The sequence below is a fragment of the Fukomys damarensis genome, unplaced genomic scaffold, assembly GCF_012274545.1.
Source record: "Fukomys damarensis isolate Sample0158 unplaced genomic scaffold, DMR_v1.0_HiC HiC_scaffold_11, whole genome shotgun sequence".
Classification (NCBI taxonomy): domain Eukaryota; kingdom Metazoa; phylum Chordata; class Mammalia; order Rodentia; family Bathyergidae; genus Fukomys; species Fukomys damarensis.
The window spans coordinates 42,001,074-42,016,172 of NW_022900923.1; the positions used below are offsets into that span (position 1 = coordinate 42,001,074).

At 44.3% G+C, this 15,099-nt stretch overlaps 1 protein-coding gene across 1 annotated transcript in view; it reads right to left on the reverse strand.

Annotated features, from left to right (window-relative positions):
* Window positions 1-263, reverse strand: part of Chi3l1 (chitinase 3 like 1) — a 6,918-nt gene extending 6,655 nt beyond the window's left edge. The window contains exon 1 of the mRNA XM_010645047.3: window positions 127-263. Coding sequence (XP_010643349.1) covers window positions 127-151 — 25 coding nt within the window. The 5' untranslated portion in view covers window positions 152-263. The remainder of the gene's footprint in view (window positions 1-126) is intronic.
* Window positions 264-15,099: the final 14,836 nt, after the last annotated feature.

The window sequence follows — 15,099 nt, forward strand, 5'->3', positions numbered from 1 at the left end:
ACCACCCTCCCCACGTCCCCTCCCCCCCCCACCCCCCAGGTACTGCACGGGGCCCCCATGCAGTGGCTTTGCTGGCTTCCGCTAAACCCCCTGTCTGATCCAACCCCACTTGGCCAGAGCAGACACCTATCAGAGTTCCCCTTGCACCCATCCTGTTGTAGCAGAGGCGGCCCTTGGGCTCCTGGTGCTCAGCTGCTTCTTCCTGGTCCCCATACTTCCTTTTAAACCCCTCACACTCCCCTCTTCCACACCCAAACCATCCCCTTTACAGGAACTCAGTGTGTGCAAATGAAGGAACCACGCTTTGGCTGGTGGTAAGGGTGGAGAGTCCTGTCAGCCACTAAGTTGAAGTTGAGAAACGCTGGAGTTTTGAAAACTGCGGGCCAGGTCTTCATGAGGCACCTGCCAGCAACAGAGCCACTGAGGTGGTGACTCAGCCACTTTCCAAATCTTCCTCCCGCTCCTTTCGCCTGCCACCACTTGCTTCTTGCCAGCAGTTTCCCGGCTTTGCTGGCAGCTTCTCCCCCATCTCAGCCCTCGGTCCAGGCGCCTGGCCAGGTTGAAATCAGGTACAGTTGAGTTACATAAGCCACAGCACCCCAAATAGGACTGCTATTGTATCCCCTTGCCAGACCGGACCAGCTCTCCCCTCAAACTTTCTCTCCTGGATGCTCCCACAACTGGCCCAGGTCTAGGTAAGGACCAGGGAGCTGTGGGGTGGCTTGGGAGGAGGAAGGGAGGGGACCCACATCCCTTCCTTTTAGCAGATTATATGCTGATTATTAAATGGAAAGCCAGGAGAGGAGAGGGAAATTCCTCCGAGGATTCTGAGTTCTGAGGTCATTTCCTTCCCCCTTTCTAAGTCCCAGCAAAAACAACTAAGGGTCTGTGGCAAGGCTGGGGCCTGGCAAAGTCCCAGGCGTAAACACGGGTCCCTTGTGATTGCTGGGAGCAGCTGCATAGGGAACCTGGGATCAACACTGGTTGTCCTCACAACGATGCTCTTGCAGCCCAAGCCCAGGGGGTGGCCCCTCTGTGCTGCTCTGAGAGTAAGAGCAGGCACAGCCTGGTGGCAGAGCGCGTTCTTAGCCTGCCTGAGGCCTTGGGGTCCATCCTGGGACCGCTGAACAGCAACAGCAAACGACCGCCGCTTCCAAACCGCCAAAAAGATTCAGGACAACCCCATTTCTCCATCCGCGGCTCTCAGTGAATAGTCCACGAGGGGAAAGTTCTGAACTCAAAGAGCCAGATGGGCCAGAGATTCCCACCAAAGCCCTTCCTTTCTGCACAGCGGTAGAGGGCCAGGTGGGAGCTGCGCTGACGTCCTAGCTCCTGTCCCATCTCCCCCTCCCGCTTGCTTCCTCGGCTTCAGGGTAAGATTCCCAGACAAGAAGCGGCTTGTCTTGCATCACACTCTGTGTGCTGAAGGTCGCCGCTTCTTCCTTTAACTGGTGTGCTCAAGATGACTGTCGGCACTGAGGCAATGAGAACTTGCCTGGCCTGTTGGGGCGCTGAGAGAGGAACTGTCAGGCGACTGCACAGAGCAGTAGGTGCGGGCAGAAATTTCCATAAGGTAAGGGACGTGAGAAAATACTTCCCATGGTCACTCTCTGCCTTCCTTTAAATTATCTCCTGGGCTTTGCTTGGCCATGCTTTGTCCTCCTGTGGGCCCTAAAGTTCGCAGTTTAATAACTTTACGCATCCTGCACAAAAACGGCGTGGCTCCAACAGATAGTCACCCCCGCCCCGCCCCAGGCCGGCCTCCGCAGGACTCTCAGGGGTCCCTCGGAGAACCACCTCCCCTCGTCTCACACCATGCTGGCTCTCTCTACTCCACGCTGGCTCGTCTTCTTTCAGATCCTTATACGAGTTCTACTCTCACCTACCACAGAGTTTTGTATAGGCTACCTGCTTGCCCAGCAATAGCTAAGCAAGGTCCAAGATTTTATGCTTCTTGCAAGTCAACTAAAGAACAGCCAGTTTCACGGATGCTGGCAGGTCCTGTGGTGGAGACGCGGGCCTTTTCTCCATGGCACAGCAGGCAGCACAACCTTCATGTCTGAGCCAGTTCCCTAGGCCCCGCAGTCCCACAGGGTGGCATTGAAGTACTTGTGTGGGTGTCGTGCACACAGTGGGTACCCTGCAGCAGAGGGACCCTAGTTTAAAGAGCTGGTTTTATGTAACTTGCAAAACCCTTTTTCAAAATAACAAATAGAAAGGGCAGCTTAGTAGCTCGGTGGAAGAACCACCCTAGGCTCAATCCCCAGGACGTCAATAAAATACAACAGGCAAAAGGTTACTTTGTTCAAGGTAAAAATCAGCCGTGTTCTCATGTGTCCTTCGTAGTCATAAAACATCTTCACTTGTCAGCAGAGGAAAAACCAGTGATAGCATTGTTTTTTGCTGAAGACTCCATATTTATGGGACGTAGTAAAAAGCGATCATCTCATCCGTTATTTTTGGGTTTTCTTCAGATGTAGATGGCCACCACACCCACCTCATGGTGGGAACACGAATGAAGCAGATTGAAGGACTGAATTTTGCTTCTAGTTTTCCCTTCTTGGTGGCCAAGTTTGTGCCTTTGAGACATGGACAGGATTGTGTGGGCTGCTTAACAATTTTATGACTCAGCACCAGTAAGCTGTTATTGTGTTCTATTTGGCTAAATTTTTATTTTCTTGGCACAAGAGAATTTTCAATTAACATGTAAATCCATCTCCCCCCTCCTTTTTGGTATGGCCAGCAAAACTAGAGTTATATGATTTTAAGGCTTTACGCAATTTCTGTCCCAGCACTTAGGGCTGGGAATTACTTTTATGTGTGAAGTAATTATAGGAGATCTTTATCTGTGTTATTCTCTCTGGGATCCCCATAATTTTCCCGGCCTAACAGGAAATGAAATTCCCCCACCCCCACCCCCACCCTGGTGCTGGTGATCCAACTCAGGACCTTGTGCTTGTGAGGCAGGCACTGCAGCACTGAGCTAAATTCTTGGCCCTAGGAAATGAAATTCTTTGCCATCCATAAGGCAGAAAATTTGTGTTATAAAGTCAACCCACCATTTTCTAGAGCAGCAGTCTCCAACCTTTTTGGACTAGGGACAGGATTTGTGGGAGACACTTTTGTCTTGGATGGGATAGTGGGTGGGGAACTGCTGCTGGTTTCAGGATGATTCAAGCTCGTTACATTTATTGTGCACCTTATTTCTATTATGATTATGTCATAACATATAATCAAATAATTATACAACTCACTGTAATGCAGAATCACTTGCCACTCACAGAGTTTGATACAAGTCTAAAAGCAATTGATTTCTTATGGCCTCTGTATTAGGCAAACCTCTGCTAATGCTCATCTGCATGTACACCCTGATGCTAGCATCACTGCCTCAGCTCCACCTCAGATTATCAGGGATGAAATTTTGTGAAGAACATCCAACTTAGATCCCTTGCATGCATAGTTCACAGTAGGGTTCACACTACTGTGAGAATGTAATGCTGCAGCTGATCTGACGGGAGGTGGAGCTCAGCTATAAACACAGATGATGTGTCAATCACCCACCAGACTTGGCCTGTGACCCAGGGGTTATGGAGAACTTCATAAGTCTCATTTCCACATGTAGAGTATAGTCTTTGTTTCTTTTGGGTATGGGGTGTCCTGGGGATCAAAACCAGGGCTGGGCAAGTGCCCTACCACTAAGCTGCACTCCTAGCCCCAGTCTTTTTTTCTCAATAGTTGGCTTATCCTGTGACAAAGACTCTTTTCTTGACCACACTTTGGTCACAGTCTTAAGCCTTTCTGTTACTTCCTTGCACAATCCAGTTTCAGTAATAGCCATGTCCATTAGCAAGGACCCCCACCCTCCACATCTCATATCTGACTTGGTTCCTTATCCTCTACCATCACCCAGTGATACCTGATCCCCATGGCCTTGTACTCAGCAAGACACCTATGTAGTTGGTAGCCTGAATTTTTCTTACTCCTGATGTTTCCTCTTAGTAATTTTCCATGCATTGGCCTCACCCTTGCCCATTTTCTTGGAGTGGAGCCCAGTCTTTCTTGCCACTGCAAGAATCTGTTGCCATGGTCCCTATACCTGTAATGATGGTCCTGTGTAAGGTCTGTCTTACCATGTTTAATAAGGTGAGGTTGGATCTTTTTTTCTTTAACACATATTTAATTAAATGGAATTTTTGGCACAGTTAGTTTCCAATTACAATCTGGTAAGAAAAATGATGGATTCTTATTGTAGCTACATAGATAACCTACTTAATAATACACATTAAGTCCATCTAGAAGTGGATAATCTGTAGCAAAGTATCTGATCACATTTTCCACCCTCAGATTTATAAAATAGGATATTTAGTCATAAAAAGTAAATGAACTTGTAAAATGTTGCTGTCATTGTTTGGTATACAAGGCCAGTCAACACATATCATTATAATCTACACAATTATTTTTCTTAAATTGTTGTGATGATGCATTGGTTGATAATTGATACTAAGATCTCTTATGGAATTTTTTTCTTTGAAATTTTTAAGTTCACCTGAGACAAAAATTGACATTTAAAGTGAGCTTCAGCATGCTAAAAGTATAAAATATATGCTGCATTTGAAGATGGAATAGAAAAAGGTAAAATATTTTATTAACATTTTTTAGATTATAATATTAATCGTGCGGCTATATTAGGTTAACTATATTATTAAAATTTTAAAAAGAGTGCTTTACTCTTGTTTGTGTAGATATACTCTGTTAAATTGAGGATGAGGGATAGATTAAACAGAGAAGTTTTTTTCTTATGTCAATTAAAATAAAATATTAATCATAATGAAATAAGTTCATTTCATCCATTTAGCTGCTGGTAATTAATTATTGTTCTGTTGATCGTGGGTCAAGTATTTTATTTCTGCAAAGTTATATACTTTTTTTTCAGTTTCCTCCTCAACCTTGAACTGGGAAAGTACCTATTGATAATGAGTCCGTCTGGTATGAGAAGCTGAAAGTGTAAACAAGGACCAAAAAGTGTAATAGATATTGTGAAATAGGATATTGCTCAAAATTATACCAAGTGTGAGATACTTTGTTAATAATTAAAATGTTTAAAAACAATAATTAAAATGTTTTATGCAAAAAAGTTATATTATTATTGGGAAATGAGTTGAGAAATGGATTAGCAAATGAAATATATTCTTTTAACATAATAATATGCAGTGTATTTACCTTTGTAATTCTCTATTTTTGTTATGAAAACTTTTTTCCTAGAACAGCTTTTATATTTTCTTTATTTTTATTTTTTTATTTTTTACCCAGGATCTAACTCAGGTCCTTGCACTTGTAAGGCAGACAGTGGAACCACTGAGCTAAATCCCCAGCCCCTATATTTTCTTTATTAATATCTACTTCTATTACATTAAAATAAAAATTCAAAAACAAAAACAAAAAAGATAATAGTGATCCAATGACCATGATTGTGTTCCAAGAAAACCTTTTTTTGCAGGGGAGAGTGCTAGGGCTCAAACTGTGGCCCTTGTGTTTGCGAGGCAGGCGCTGGAACCCCTGAGCTAAATCCCAGCCTCCCCAACAAAACTTTATTGACAGTTGCATTTGTCCTGGTTTGTTGACCTTTGTGCTAGAATCTAAACCAAATCTAAAAGTTTTGGCCACTTGGTCTGAACAGTTCAGTGTCAGCTGATGCAGGGGAGCCTGTGCCATGACAGTGAATCCTAAGATACCAAAAATTGAGATACCAGGTTCAGTTTTTATTGACATTGTTTTGTTATTTCTTCCAGAAGACTGAATTCTTAATCTTTAGTTTGTAGCAGAGTAACTACAAGGAGAATGGAAAAGTCATCTATGTCTAAAAAAATTAAATAGTTCTGGTTAGTCAACAAGAAGGAGGAAAATGGAGTCTTTTATTAAGATATAATATGCAGTCAATTTATGTGAAAGAACAAGGACATTGACAAATTTCCAGGACTTTATTGTACCCAAGAAGTAAGAATGCAGCCAGCTGACAATGTTATTTAAACCTAGAGGCAAAATGTAAAATAAATGAGGGTGGTACAAATTATTATGTCAGTCTTTGTACATGAACATCAGAATGTTTCTTTTCAAAGTGAAATGTATGATTGTGTTTCAATGGAATCATTGAAATACTTAAATTAATACATTTTACTTATAAAACTTAGTCAGGCTAAATGTTTCTTCTTGACAAGTAGGAAAAAATAAGATGGCTCTTATTGTGCTGAGCTGCTCAGCCATTTGAAGAATGTCAAATATAATACTTATTTTTAAATATCTTTCTTTTTATAAGGTAAAAGAATAAAGTTTATGTTACCCATGGCCTCTAAAAAATAGGTAATGGCTATAGGTGTAGCTCGATAGTAAAGCACTTGCCTAGCATGCTGTAGGCCTGGGTTCAATCCCTAGCACTGTAATATAACATAAATTCCACAGATAGTTTGCTATAAAAAAATCTAAAAGTTCAACTATTAATGCTACCATGTGGAGCATGAATTTGGACAAGGTAACTGGACAAGTCCGATATCAGTTGTCAAAAGATGTAAGATATGAACGTGCACATATTTAAAGAGAAGAAATAGTTATAAACATTTTTAAAAAGGCACACACCAGTAGGTAGTAATAGTTTCTAAAAACATTAACTTTTCTAAAAAAAGAAAGATTTAAATGTAAAAATATTCCCAAAGCTTAAAAAATTAGTAGGATGTCCTAATAAATCAGATTATAAAATCTTTTAAAATTTAGTAGAATAAGCTCTGTCCCAAGTGGCTTTTTCTCCCCCTAAAAGCAGTACCACCTGTTTAGAACTTACATAAATGTAAAGAAATCAAAAATTTCTAAAACATTTTTCTACTTTAATACTTTACATTTGTTAGCTCAGAATTTTTTCTTGTTGAAACTATAATTCAGGAAAAAACAAAAATAAGTAAATAAAGCTTTTGAGTATGAGTGTAATTAATGACATTAGTTGCTAGGTTACATAATTAGAAGAAACATGAGTGTTAAACAACTTTAAAGTTTTAATATCTAATATGTATTTGTGTAAGAAGAAAATTTTATATAATATTCCTACTCAAAGTTATAACTCTTTGGAAAAATTAAACTGCTAAGTTTGGGCTAAAACAACCTCATGACCTCTTCCTGATTTTTGTACCATAGTGAAACCAATGTAAGCATAATATTCTAGTTTTACAACTCTTGGGTTGATTTTCTTATGAAAAGTCTGATTGCTTTGAATTTGGTTGAATTCATTCTTCCATTGTTTTTTTCTGAGCAGATAAACTAACACGGATTTACTTGCGATTATAAAATTATAAAATAAACTATTCAACTAAAGTAATGATCATAAGTATTCTTACGAAAATATTATTTTTAAAAAACTAAAACTCAGAGAGTTAATATGTCAAGTGAAATTTTAATTTCCAGATCCTAGTTGACTTTAAACCAATATCAGTTTGTGTGAATAATTAGTAATGTTTGGATACGTGAGCATCATAATTTAAAAATACCTCTGCTGTTATTTAATGCAATAAAGTACAGCCACTAGTAACAGGCTGAAAAGCTTGTACAAAGACCTTTGGTTTAGGTTAGTATATATTCTGACTTTTTTAGAGAGATTAAAAAATGTGACAGTAGGTAGATGTATAAAAGATAATTGATGTTTTGCTTGTCAAAATGGAATGTAGAATAGTTTTATCTTAAAATGTTCTTACTGAGTCAATACATAAAAAAAGAAAATAATAAAAACCAAATTTGAAGTTATGCTATAACTTTAGATGGTCTAAAAGGATATAAACTTTATTTTCTTGGGTTTAAAGTAGCTAGGGACAATGAGTTTGAAAGGAGCAATGATGTATGTTAAATTATTTTAATAAGATTAGTTCAAGGTTAACGAATTTACTTGTTAGTATTGTATTCTTTATTGCAAATTGTTGCAAATAATATGTATCAAGAGTCAGAATAAGGTTCTGTTAGGAGAAGTGGGAAGGGTAGGGGAAAGGAGATAAGGGACAAGAAAAGAATACGAGAAAAGGAAAAAGTGCAAAGTCTTTGTAAATAGGGGAGGGTGGAGGGGGTGAAGGGAGGGCAGGGGTATGGGGAAAAAATGAGAACCAGGATCTGTCATGTAAAGGTACAAGATCCCGATGATGAAGGTAACTGTACTGTGTACTTAAAAAGTACCAATAAGGGCCAGGGATTTAGCTCAGTGGTTCCAGCACCTGCCTTGCAAGCGCAAGGACTCAAATTCGATCCCTGCTACTGGGGAAAAAAAAAAAAAAGTACCAATAAACTCAATAAGATAAAAAAATTTTCATTTATAGGACCAATTTAACCTTTTCCCAATCAATAGATGTCCCTTTTTTATCATCAGCATACAGGATTTCTCCAGAAGGAGATAACTACAGATTTGTTTGCTCAAAATTCTTTCTTATGTACAGAAGAGGCAATCCTGTCACCTCTTGTACAAATTGGAGGACCTGACTAGGTTGGAACAACAAAACTGAGGTTGAAGTTTGATTTCCAGCAGCCCCTGCCCCAAAGAGAATCCAGAAGTGGATCATTGAAAACATATTAAGCACCATTCGGTCTTTGGTTGGACATCTGAGTAATTTGGAGATTTCCTTTTGAATTTAGCCAGACAATCTCTGTCTTTTATTGTCCTTACCCCTTAAAATGATGGTGTCTCTTTTTTGACCTTATATGATAATACATAAGATCCTAATAAGATTACTGACATTTAGAAATGGGAAGAAAGGAGCTAAAGGTGTAGGGAAGGTGGGATGGGTAGGGGAAGGGTAATAAGGGAAAAGGAAAAAATGTGAGATAATGAAAAGATGAAAATAAAGTGTTTGTAGATGGGGAGGAGAGGAGGGGGTGAAGGGAGGGCAGGGGTGAGGGGAAAAAATGAGAACCAAGGCTTGTCATGTAAAGGTACAAGATCCCAACAATGAATGTAACTGTACTGTATCCCTAAAAGTATCCCTAAAATGTACCAATAAACTCAATTAAAGCTGAAAAAAAAAAGATTAAAAAAAAAGTTCCAAGGAGACAGTATTGTTTGAATCATTTGATTAGAGAAGTTATGGCAAAGCAGTTTTGGGTCCTTTCATCTTTGGGATAGGAGTTACATTTTGTAGCCATCCATGGCTGCTGAGACCACAAGGACTTTGGGAACTTTGGGGTAAGGAGGCTCTTGAGCTGAGAATGAGAAAGACCCCAACATGAAGCACAGAATGCAGACAGAATTCTATCAACAGTCACAAAGACACCAGAAGCCTCCAACCAAGTTCTATCAGATGTCAGGAAATAAATATCAGAATCCTCAACCACATTTACCCAAGAAAGGAGACCATGAGAATGAGGCCGCAGAGACCTGGTCTGCTGCCCCCTACCAGAAACCACTCAATGATCAATCAGGTCATGGTGTCAAACCCAGATTCCGCTGGTGCTGACCCCCGCCCTGACCCATCAGAGCCAGACCCAGGAAGAGCCTTCACTCCACCGCTGTGCATGAGGCTTCTGAGAGGAGCTGGGATGTTAAGGGGGAGTCAGGGGGTCTAGGAACGGACAAGGTGCACTGCAAGCCCTTGTGTCTGTTGGTTTCATCCACAGGCAGGAGGGAGACAGGTGGCCAAGAGCTGTCAACAGCAGACCACGGATCAGAGCATTTAGAAAGGAGGAAAATGTTCTCTTGTAAACGGTAAAGGGAGTCGGCTTTCAAACAGAACTGGCTTGCCAAACATGAAACACAAATATTTCAAGGAAAAAGTCCAAATGGCCAAGATCACCATGTTTACTTTAGTAACTTTTCTTCAGGGTGGGGAACGGCAACTCGCTTGTATGCTCTTCATATACACAACACATCAGCATAGCAAAACTCAGAGCTCAAGTTGTTTTTGTTAGGAAGTCCACATTCTCGGGAAATATTCAAGACTTATTATTGTGAGGACTAGAACAAGGCAGATGGCCCTGTTTCTTTTATTTTTCCCCTCCTTTTTCCTACCATGGTATGGGAAGTGCCTAATCATGTTAGAAACAGGACTAAGATCCAGCAATGGTTAAGCACAGCTGGTGAACTAAATCAAGATGAAGTTGATGGCCCCTCACAGGACCCTGGAAACCATGGTGTCTCTAGAGAGGCCACCTGAAGACAATGGACAAGAGTTTGCACAAGTGTTTCCTCAGATGTTCCACTGTGGGTTTCTTGATAAGCAAATGGGGTGGGACTTGACCCTGGGCATTTTGCCTTATCCTCACAGGTAGGGCGACCTCACCTATACAGGGCTCCCTGTGGGTCTGTTTTCTGGGTGTGCTGCTACACATGGGCAGTGGCCTGGGAGAGGAGGTTGTACAAAGAGCTGCTTGAAAAACTGGGGCTGTTCTTCACCATCCCAGGAGGCCTGGCCCAGTGCAGTGTGGATTTATTTTCCTGTAGAACTCCTGACCTTGACCCATTTCACTAAAGCAGCGATGGCCACTCCAGCTGACCCAGGCGACCCCCGATTCCGGGGCTGGGCTGGCTCACCCACTTCTCCCACCTTCCCAGAGCTCCACACCCACTCTGTTGTCAACCCTTCACTTCAGCTCTCTGTCCTCACCTGCTTTAGTTTTTGTATAGAAGTCACTTTACCTTTTTTTTTTTTTTTTTTTTTTTTTTTTTTTTTTTATATATTTTTTTTCTTTTTTTTTTTTTTTTTTTTTTTTGGTTACTGTTGAATAGGTCCAAATAGCATATGGTGTTGTAGTTGAGAATCCCCTTGTAGGGCCTTATCTCTGGGATGGGCAGAGATAGAAACCGAGATGATAAAGATAGAATCTCTATCTATCTGGCTAGACAGAGAGGGGTGAAGAAAGCTTGGGCATAAGGGACCTCCTGGCACTTGCCATTTCCCTGCAGGTAGTTATCATCAAGGTCACAAAGAATTTGGAGACCAGATGTGCCAAATTCAGGCCATGGAGAGTGAAATATGTTGTGTTCAGGCTGAATATCTCCCTTTTAAAGCTCCGCTCTAATTTTTGCCAAAGTCCACGGCAGAGCCCACCCCGAGGGACCAGTCTGAGATTTTTCTATGTTGCCCAGGCACTTCCGAGAAGGTTTTCCCCAGGGATTGAGGAGGTATCCCCACTCCAATGTCTGTAGAAGTCCACCCTGCAGGTTTCCCAGGGGTCTAGGACAGCTGACCTACACTTCCTGGTGCTGGAGAAGGCAGGGGCCGCCGATCTTACCAGTCCTGGGCTGGATAATGAAGTGCCTGGTGTTGAGTGAAGAATCAATAGCAAATAGCAAATGACTTCCTGGACCTCATGAGGAGGGAGAGAGGAAGGGAGGAGGGAGAGAAGGAGAAAGAACACAAGAGTCACAAAAGGCAGTGGAATACAAGCCACCATAATGTTAGGGGGGAGGAAGGAAAAGAAACAAAGGTACAAGCTCCACAGGACAGGTTTATTTCAGAACAAATCTGAGAGGGACCACTCTGGCACTGGAGACCAGAAGAGTAAGTCTGGTACAGGCTCTGGGGTCTTGTGTAGGGCCATGGGGATGGGGAGTTCAACAAAAGGGGGTTGTGGATCCCTGCCAAGGATGCTTGCCCAAGGACCAGGCTTGGGACCATCGTTACCAGTAGCAGGACTGGATAATGAGAGGAGTTGATGTCAAGATCAGGGCTGGTAATGGCAGGAGTCACTGGGGTAGCAGCTGTGCTGTGGGGAGCAGTTTGGAGCGGTCTCTGGTCGGCATGGCGGCAGTCGGATTCCTTCAGTGAGAACCACCTTTGAGGACCTCCAACAGGCAAAAGAGGCAGCTATAGAGCCCCCACCCTTAGGGATCCTGAAGAGTAAGCCCCATCTGGGAGCAGGGGTGCATTTCTGAGCAGGGGTCCCTGACAGATGACGCCCCTGTGCGTGGAATGAGGGTAGGGCGAGCTTCGAGCACTGGCTTCTAGCAACTACTTTCTTTCATCACCAGAGCCCCCCTCAGTCTTACTGGAATGTCCTGCCTCAAGCTCACCTTTGCAAAGGGAGGGCTGTGTCACCTCCTGGCTCAGGTGGCTGAGGGACCACCTACACCCCTGAGGCATCTCAGTGACAGTCTCTCAAGGGGAGGGGACATCCAGGGACAGGGTAAGACTTGTGCAGTCCAGTTTCCCCTCCTCATGTGGGAATGCTTAGTCCAGAGCCAACCTGGGCAGTCTTGCCTCCGGTTCGGTTTTATTAGGGGAGCCAGCCACTTTCTTCCACTGTGTCAGGGCCTTTGGGACTGTGCCTCGAGGACCTGCCACAGCAAGGGAAAGTCATTTGGGGGCATGTCATCCAACTCCCTGCTCTCAGGTCTGCTTTGGGCTGTGCTGGTCGAATGAAGCCTGAAACTGGGCTTAAGGACAGTCTCCAGCAGGCTTCGTCATCAGCAGCTGAGAGACTGAGAGAGGTCACCTGCTCTTGGCTTTCTTGTTGCCAGTGGAGAAAGCAATTTCTATATTGGATTCCCGTGGCTGTTGTAACAAATTATCACAAACTTTGGAGGCTTAAAACAACACGAATTCAACATCTCATAGCTCTGGAGGTCAAAAGCCCCGTGTTTTATGAGGACAACAGCAGGGTATCAGGATGTCCACAACCCTGCATTCCTTCTGGAGGCTCCAAGGTGAACTTCATTTCCTATATATGGTAACTCCTAGAAGCTGCCTGCATTCCTTGGCTTGTGGACATGGCCTCCATCTTCAAAGCACATTCTCCCAAGCTCTGCTTCCGCTGTCACTTCCCCTTTCTGAGCCCAACCCTCCATCATACCTCTAAGAAGGAAGTTCCAGATAAGTTCTCCATTTTGGACACATCTTCAAAGTCTCTTTTGCCAGGTAAGGTAACATAGTTACAGGTCCTGGGAGTTAGGGCATGGACATTTTGGGGGGAATGATTATGTTCGCTACCATCATCTCTTTCTAAGCTGCTTTCCTCAACCTCATCCACTTTAGCATCCTTAAAGGTTCAGCCTTTCCTGGGTTACTGGAACTGGCCTGGGCCTCCCCATAGAGAGCTCCCTCCTTGTCCACAGATGTCTCCCAGGGAACACAGCAGTTTCCCAATATCCAAATCAAGTGCTGATTATAGGTTTGGCTCGTTATCCCCACTCCTCAAGAGCAGGAGTCTTTTGGCTAAAAAATAATTCCACACCATCTATCAATCCTGCGGGGAATGGTGGCTTTTTATGGGTGCCAAGGATCAGCACACCTTATGCCATCATGCCCTGCCAAATCCTGGTGCGGATGTATCAGCTTTTGCTCTCCTTTACAGGTGAGCACGCCGAGGCTTGGGGAGGACAATCGAATTTGCCCAATGACAGGGAGATGTTAAGTGGTGCAGTCACACTTCAGCCAGACTTGGGTCTACACAGTGAGGATGGGGTTGCTTAAGAAAGGCAGCCATCATGGGGCCACAGAAAGGAGGAAGGGAGGAGGAAGATGGGGGGGGAAGACAGGTGACTGCGGTAGGGAAATTCATGAGATGTTGGCTGACAATGGAATTGAAATCAGGACTGTCCTACATACCTAATATAGTTCCTACCAGGAAAGGAAGTCAGAAGCTAACTATAGATCAAGGACCATGACTGTAAAATCTTGGTCTGTCTGTGGGCCCCGCCAGTTCCTTCTGCTGGTTATTTTCCATTCTCCCCCTCTTCCCTGCAATGCCTCGTGTTTAAACTTGGGAAGTGAAAGGGACAGCAAGAAGCTGGGTGATTACCCTGGGTCTAGTTTTGCAAATAGTTTTGAAGGAGAAGTGCATGTCGAAATATAATGTACGTGTGAGGAGTTTGAGAAAATGTAAAAATGAGGGAGGAGGTAGGTGAATTCCTGCTGGCTTGGGAGGACAAGAAAAGGAGCTTGTGGGAGTCACCTGGGACCCCGGCCTGTGCACACCCATTTTTCTGGTGCTCAGGGCTGGGCTGAGCTAGGTTGGGGCTGAGTGGGGTGAGAGCACTGTAAATGTTTTAGGTAGGACCATCAGGAAGGCCTCTCTGCATAGCGACTAAAGCTCTCGTCCGAAGGAGGCAGAGGGAGTAGCCATCCCCAGAAGAGTGAAATGAGCTAGGTAGAGAATACACGTGCAAGGTCCCAGAGGGACAAAGCAAAATGAGTAAGCAGCAGACCAGCACGATTAGCATTGACCGAGGTCGGGAGAGAGGCAAGGGGCAGGGTGGACAGACAGGCAGGGTCTGAGTCATGGGGGCCCCCGGAAACCGTGGAGAGGTCTGGTTTCACGCCCACTCTGATTAAGCGGGAGTAAAGAGCAGGACTGATGTCTTGGAAAGACACTCCTGGTGCTCTGTCGAGGGTAGACAGAGGGTGAGGCGATGGAAGAGGCCAGAACACGAGCAGCGAGTAGCGAGGTCCAGGCGGGAGATCTGGCAGCCTGCCCTGGGCTGCTGAGACGGAGGGGGAGAAAAGGTGGCAGATTCTAGGCGTTCTCTGGAGAGAAAGTCCACGCACCGATGAGACGGCCGTAAAGGGCTGAGGGAGGAGGAAGAGCTGGAACCACTCTAGGTCCTTCCTTTAGCCATGTGGACAGCTGGGCAATTTTCTAAAATGAGAACACTGTAGAGGGGTCTGTCCCGGGCGCATTGAGCTGTTGGCTCCCTCTGTGTGTCAGAGCAAGCCGGCCAGCGGGTCTGTTCATCAGGAGCTCAGGGGGAGGCGCAGGCAGGAGGCAGGTAAATGCGGGGATCATTAGCCTGAAGATGCTGTTGAAAGCCCAGGAAGGATGAGCTCCGTGTAGGAGAGAAGGGCAGGAGGCCCAGGTCCAAGCCTGACTTCTAGAGGCCAAGCAGAGGTGGGGGAGCCCGAGAAGGCACGGAAGCAGCTGCTTCTTTCCCACCCGTATTTGTGGGGCCCCCCAGGCTCTGCTCCATACAACATAAGCCGTAGTTGCCCCAGAGTAGGACAAGGGTCTGAGTTCATGCAGGGAGCAGTTGTAGGAGCCCAGACTTACAACACAGCTTGGGAAGTATGCACAGAGACGGGCCTGGGAGAAGGGACTGGAAGAAACGCCTACTGTCCTGGGGCCCACATGCTGGGGTGTGGCCTAGTC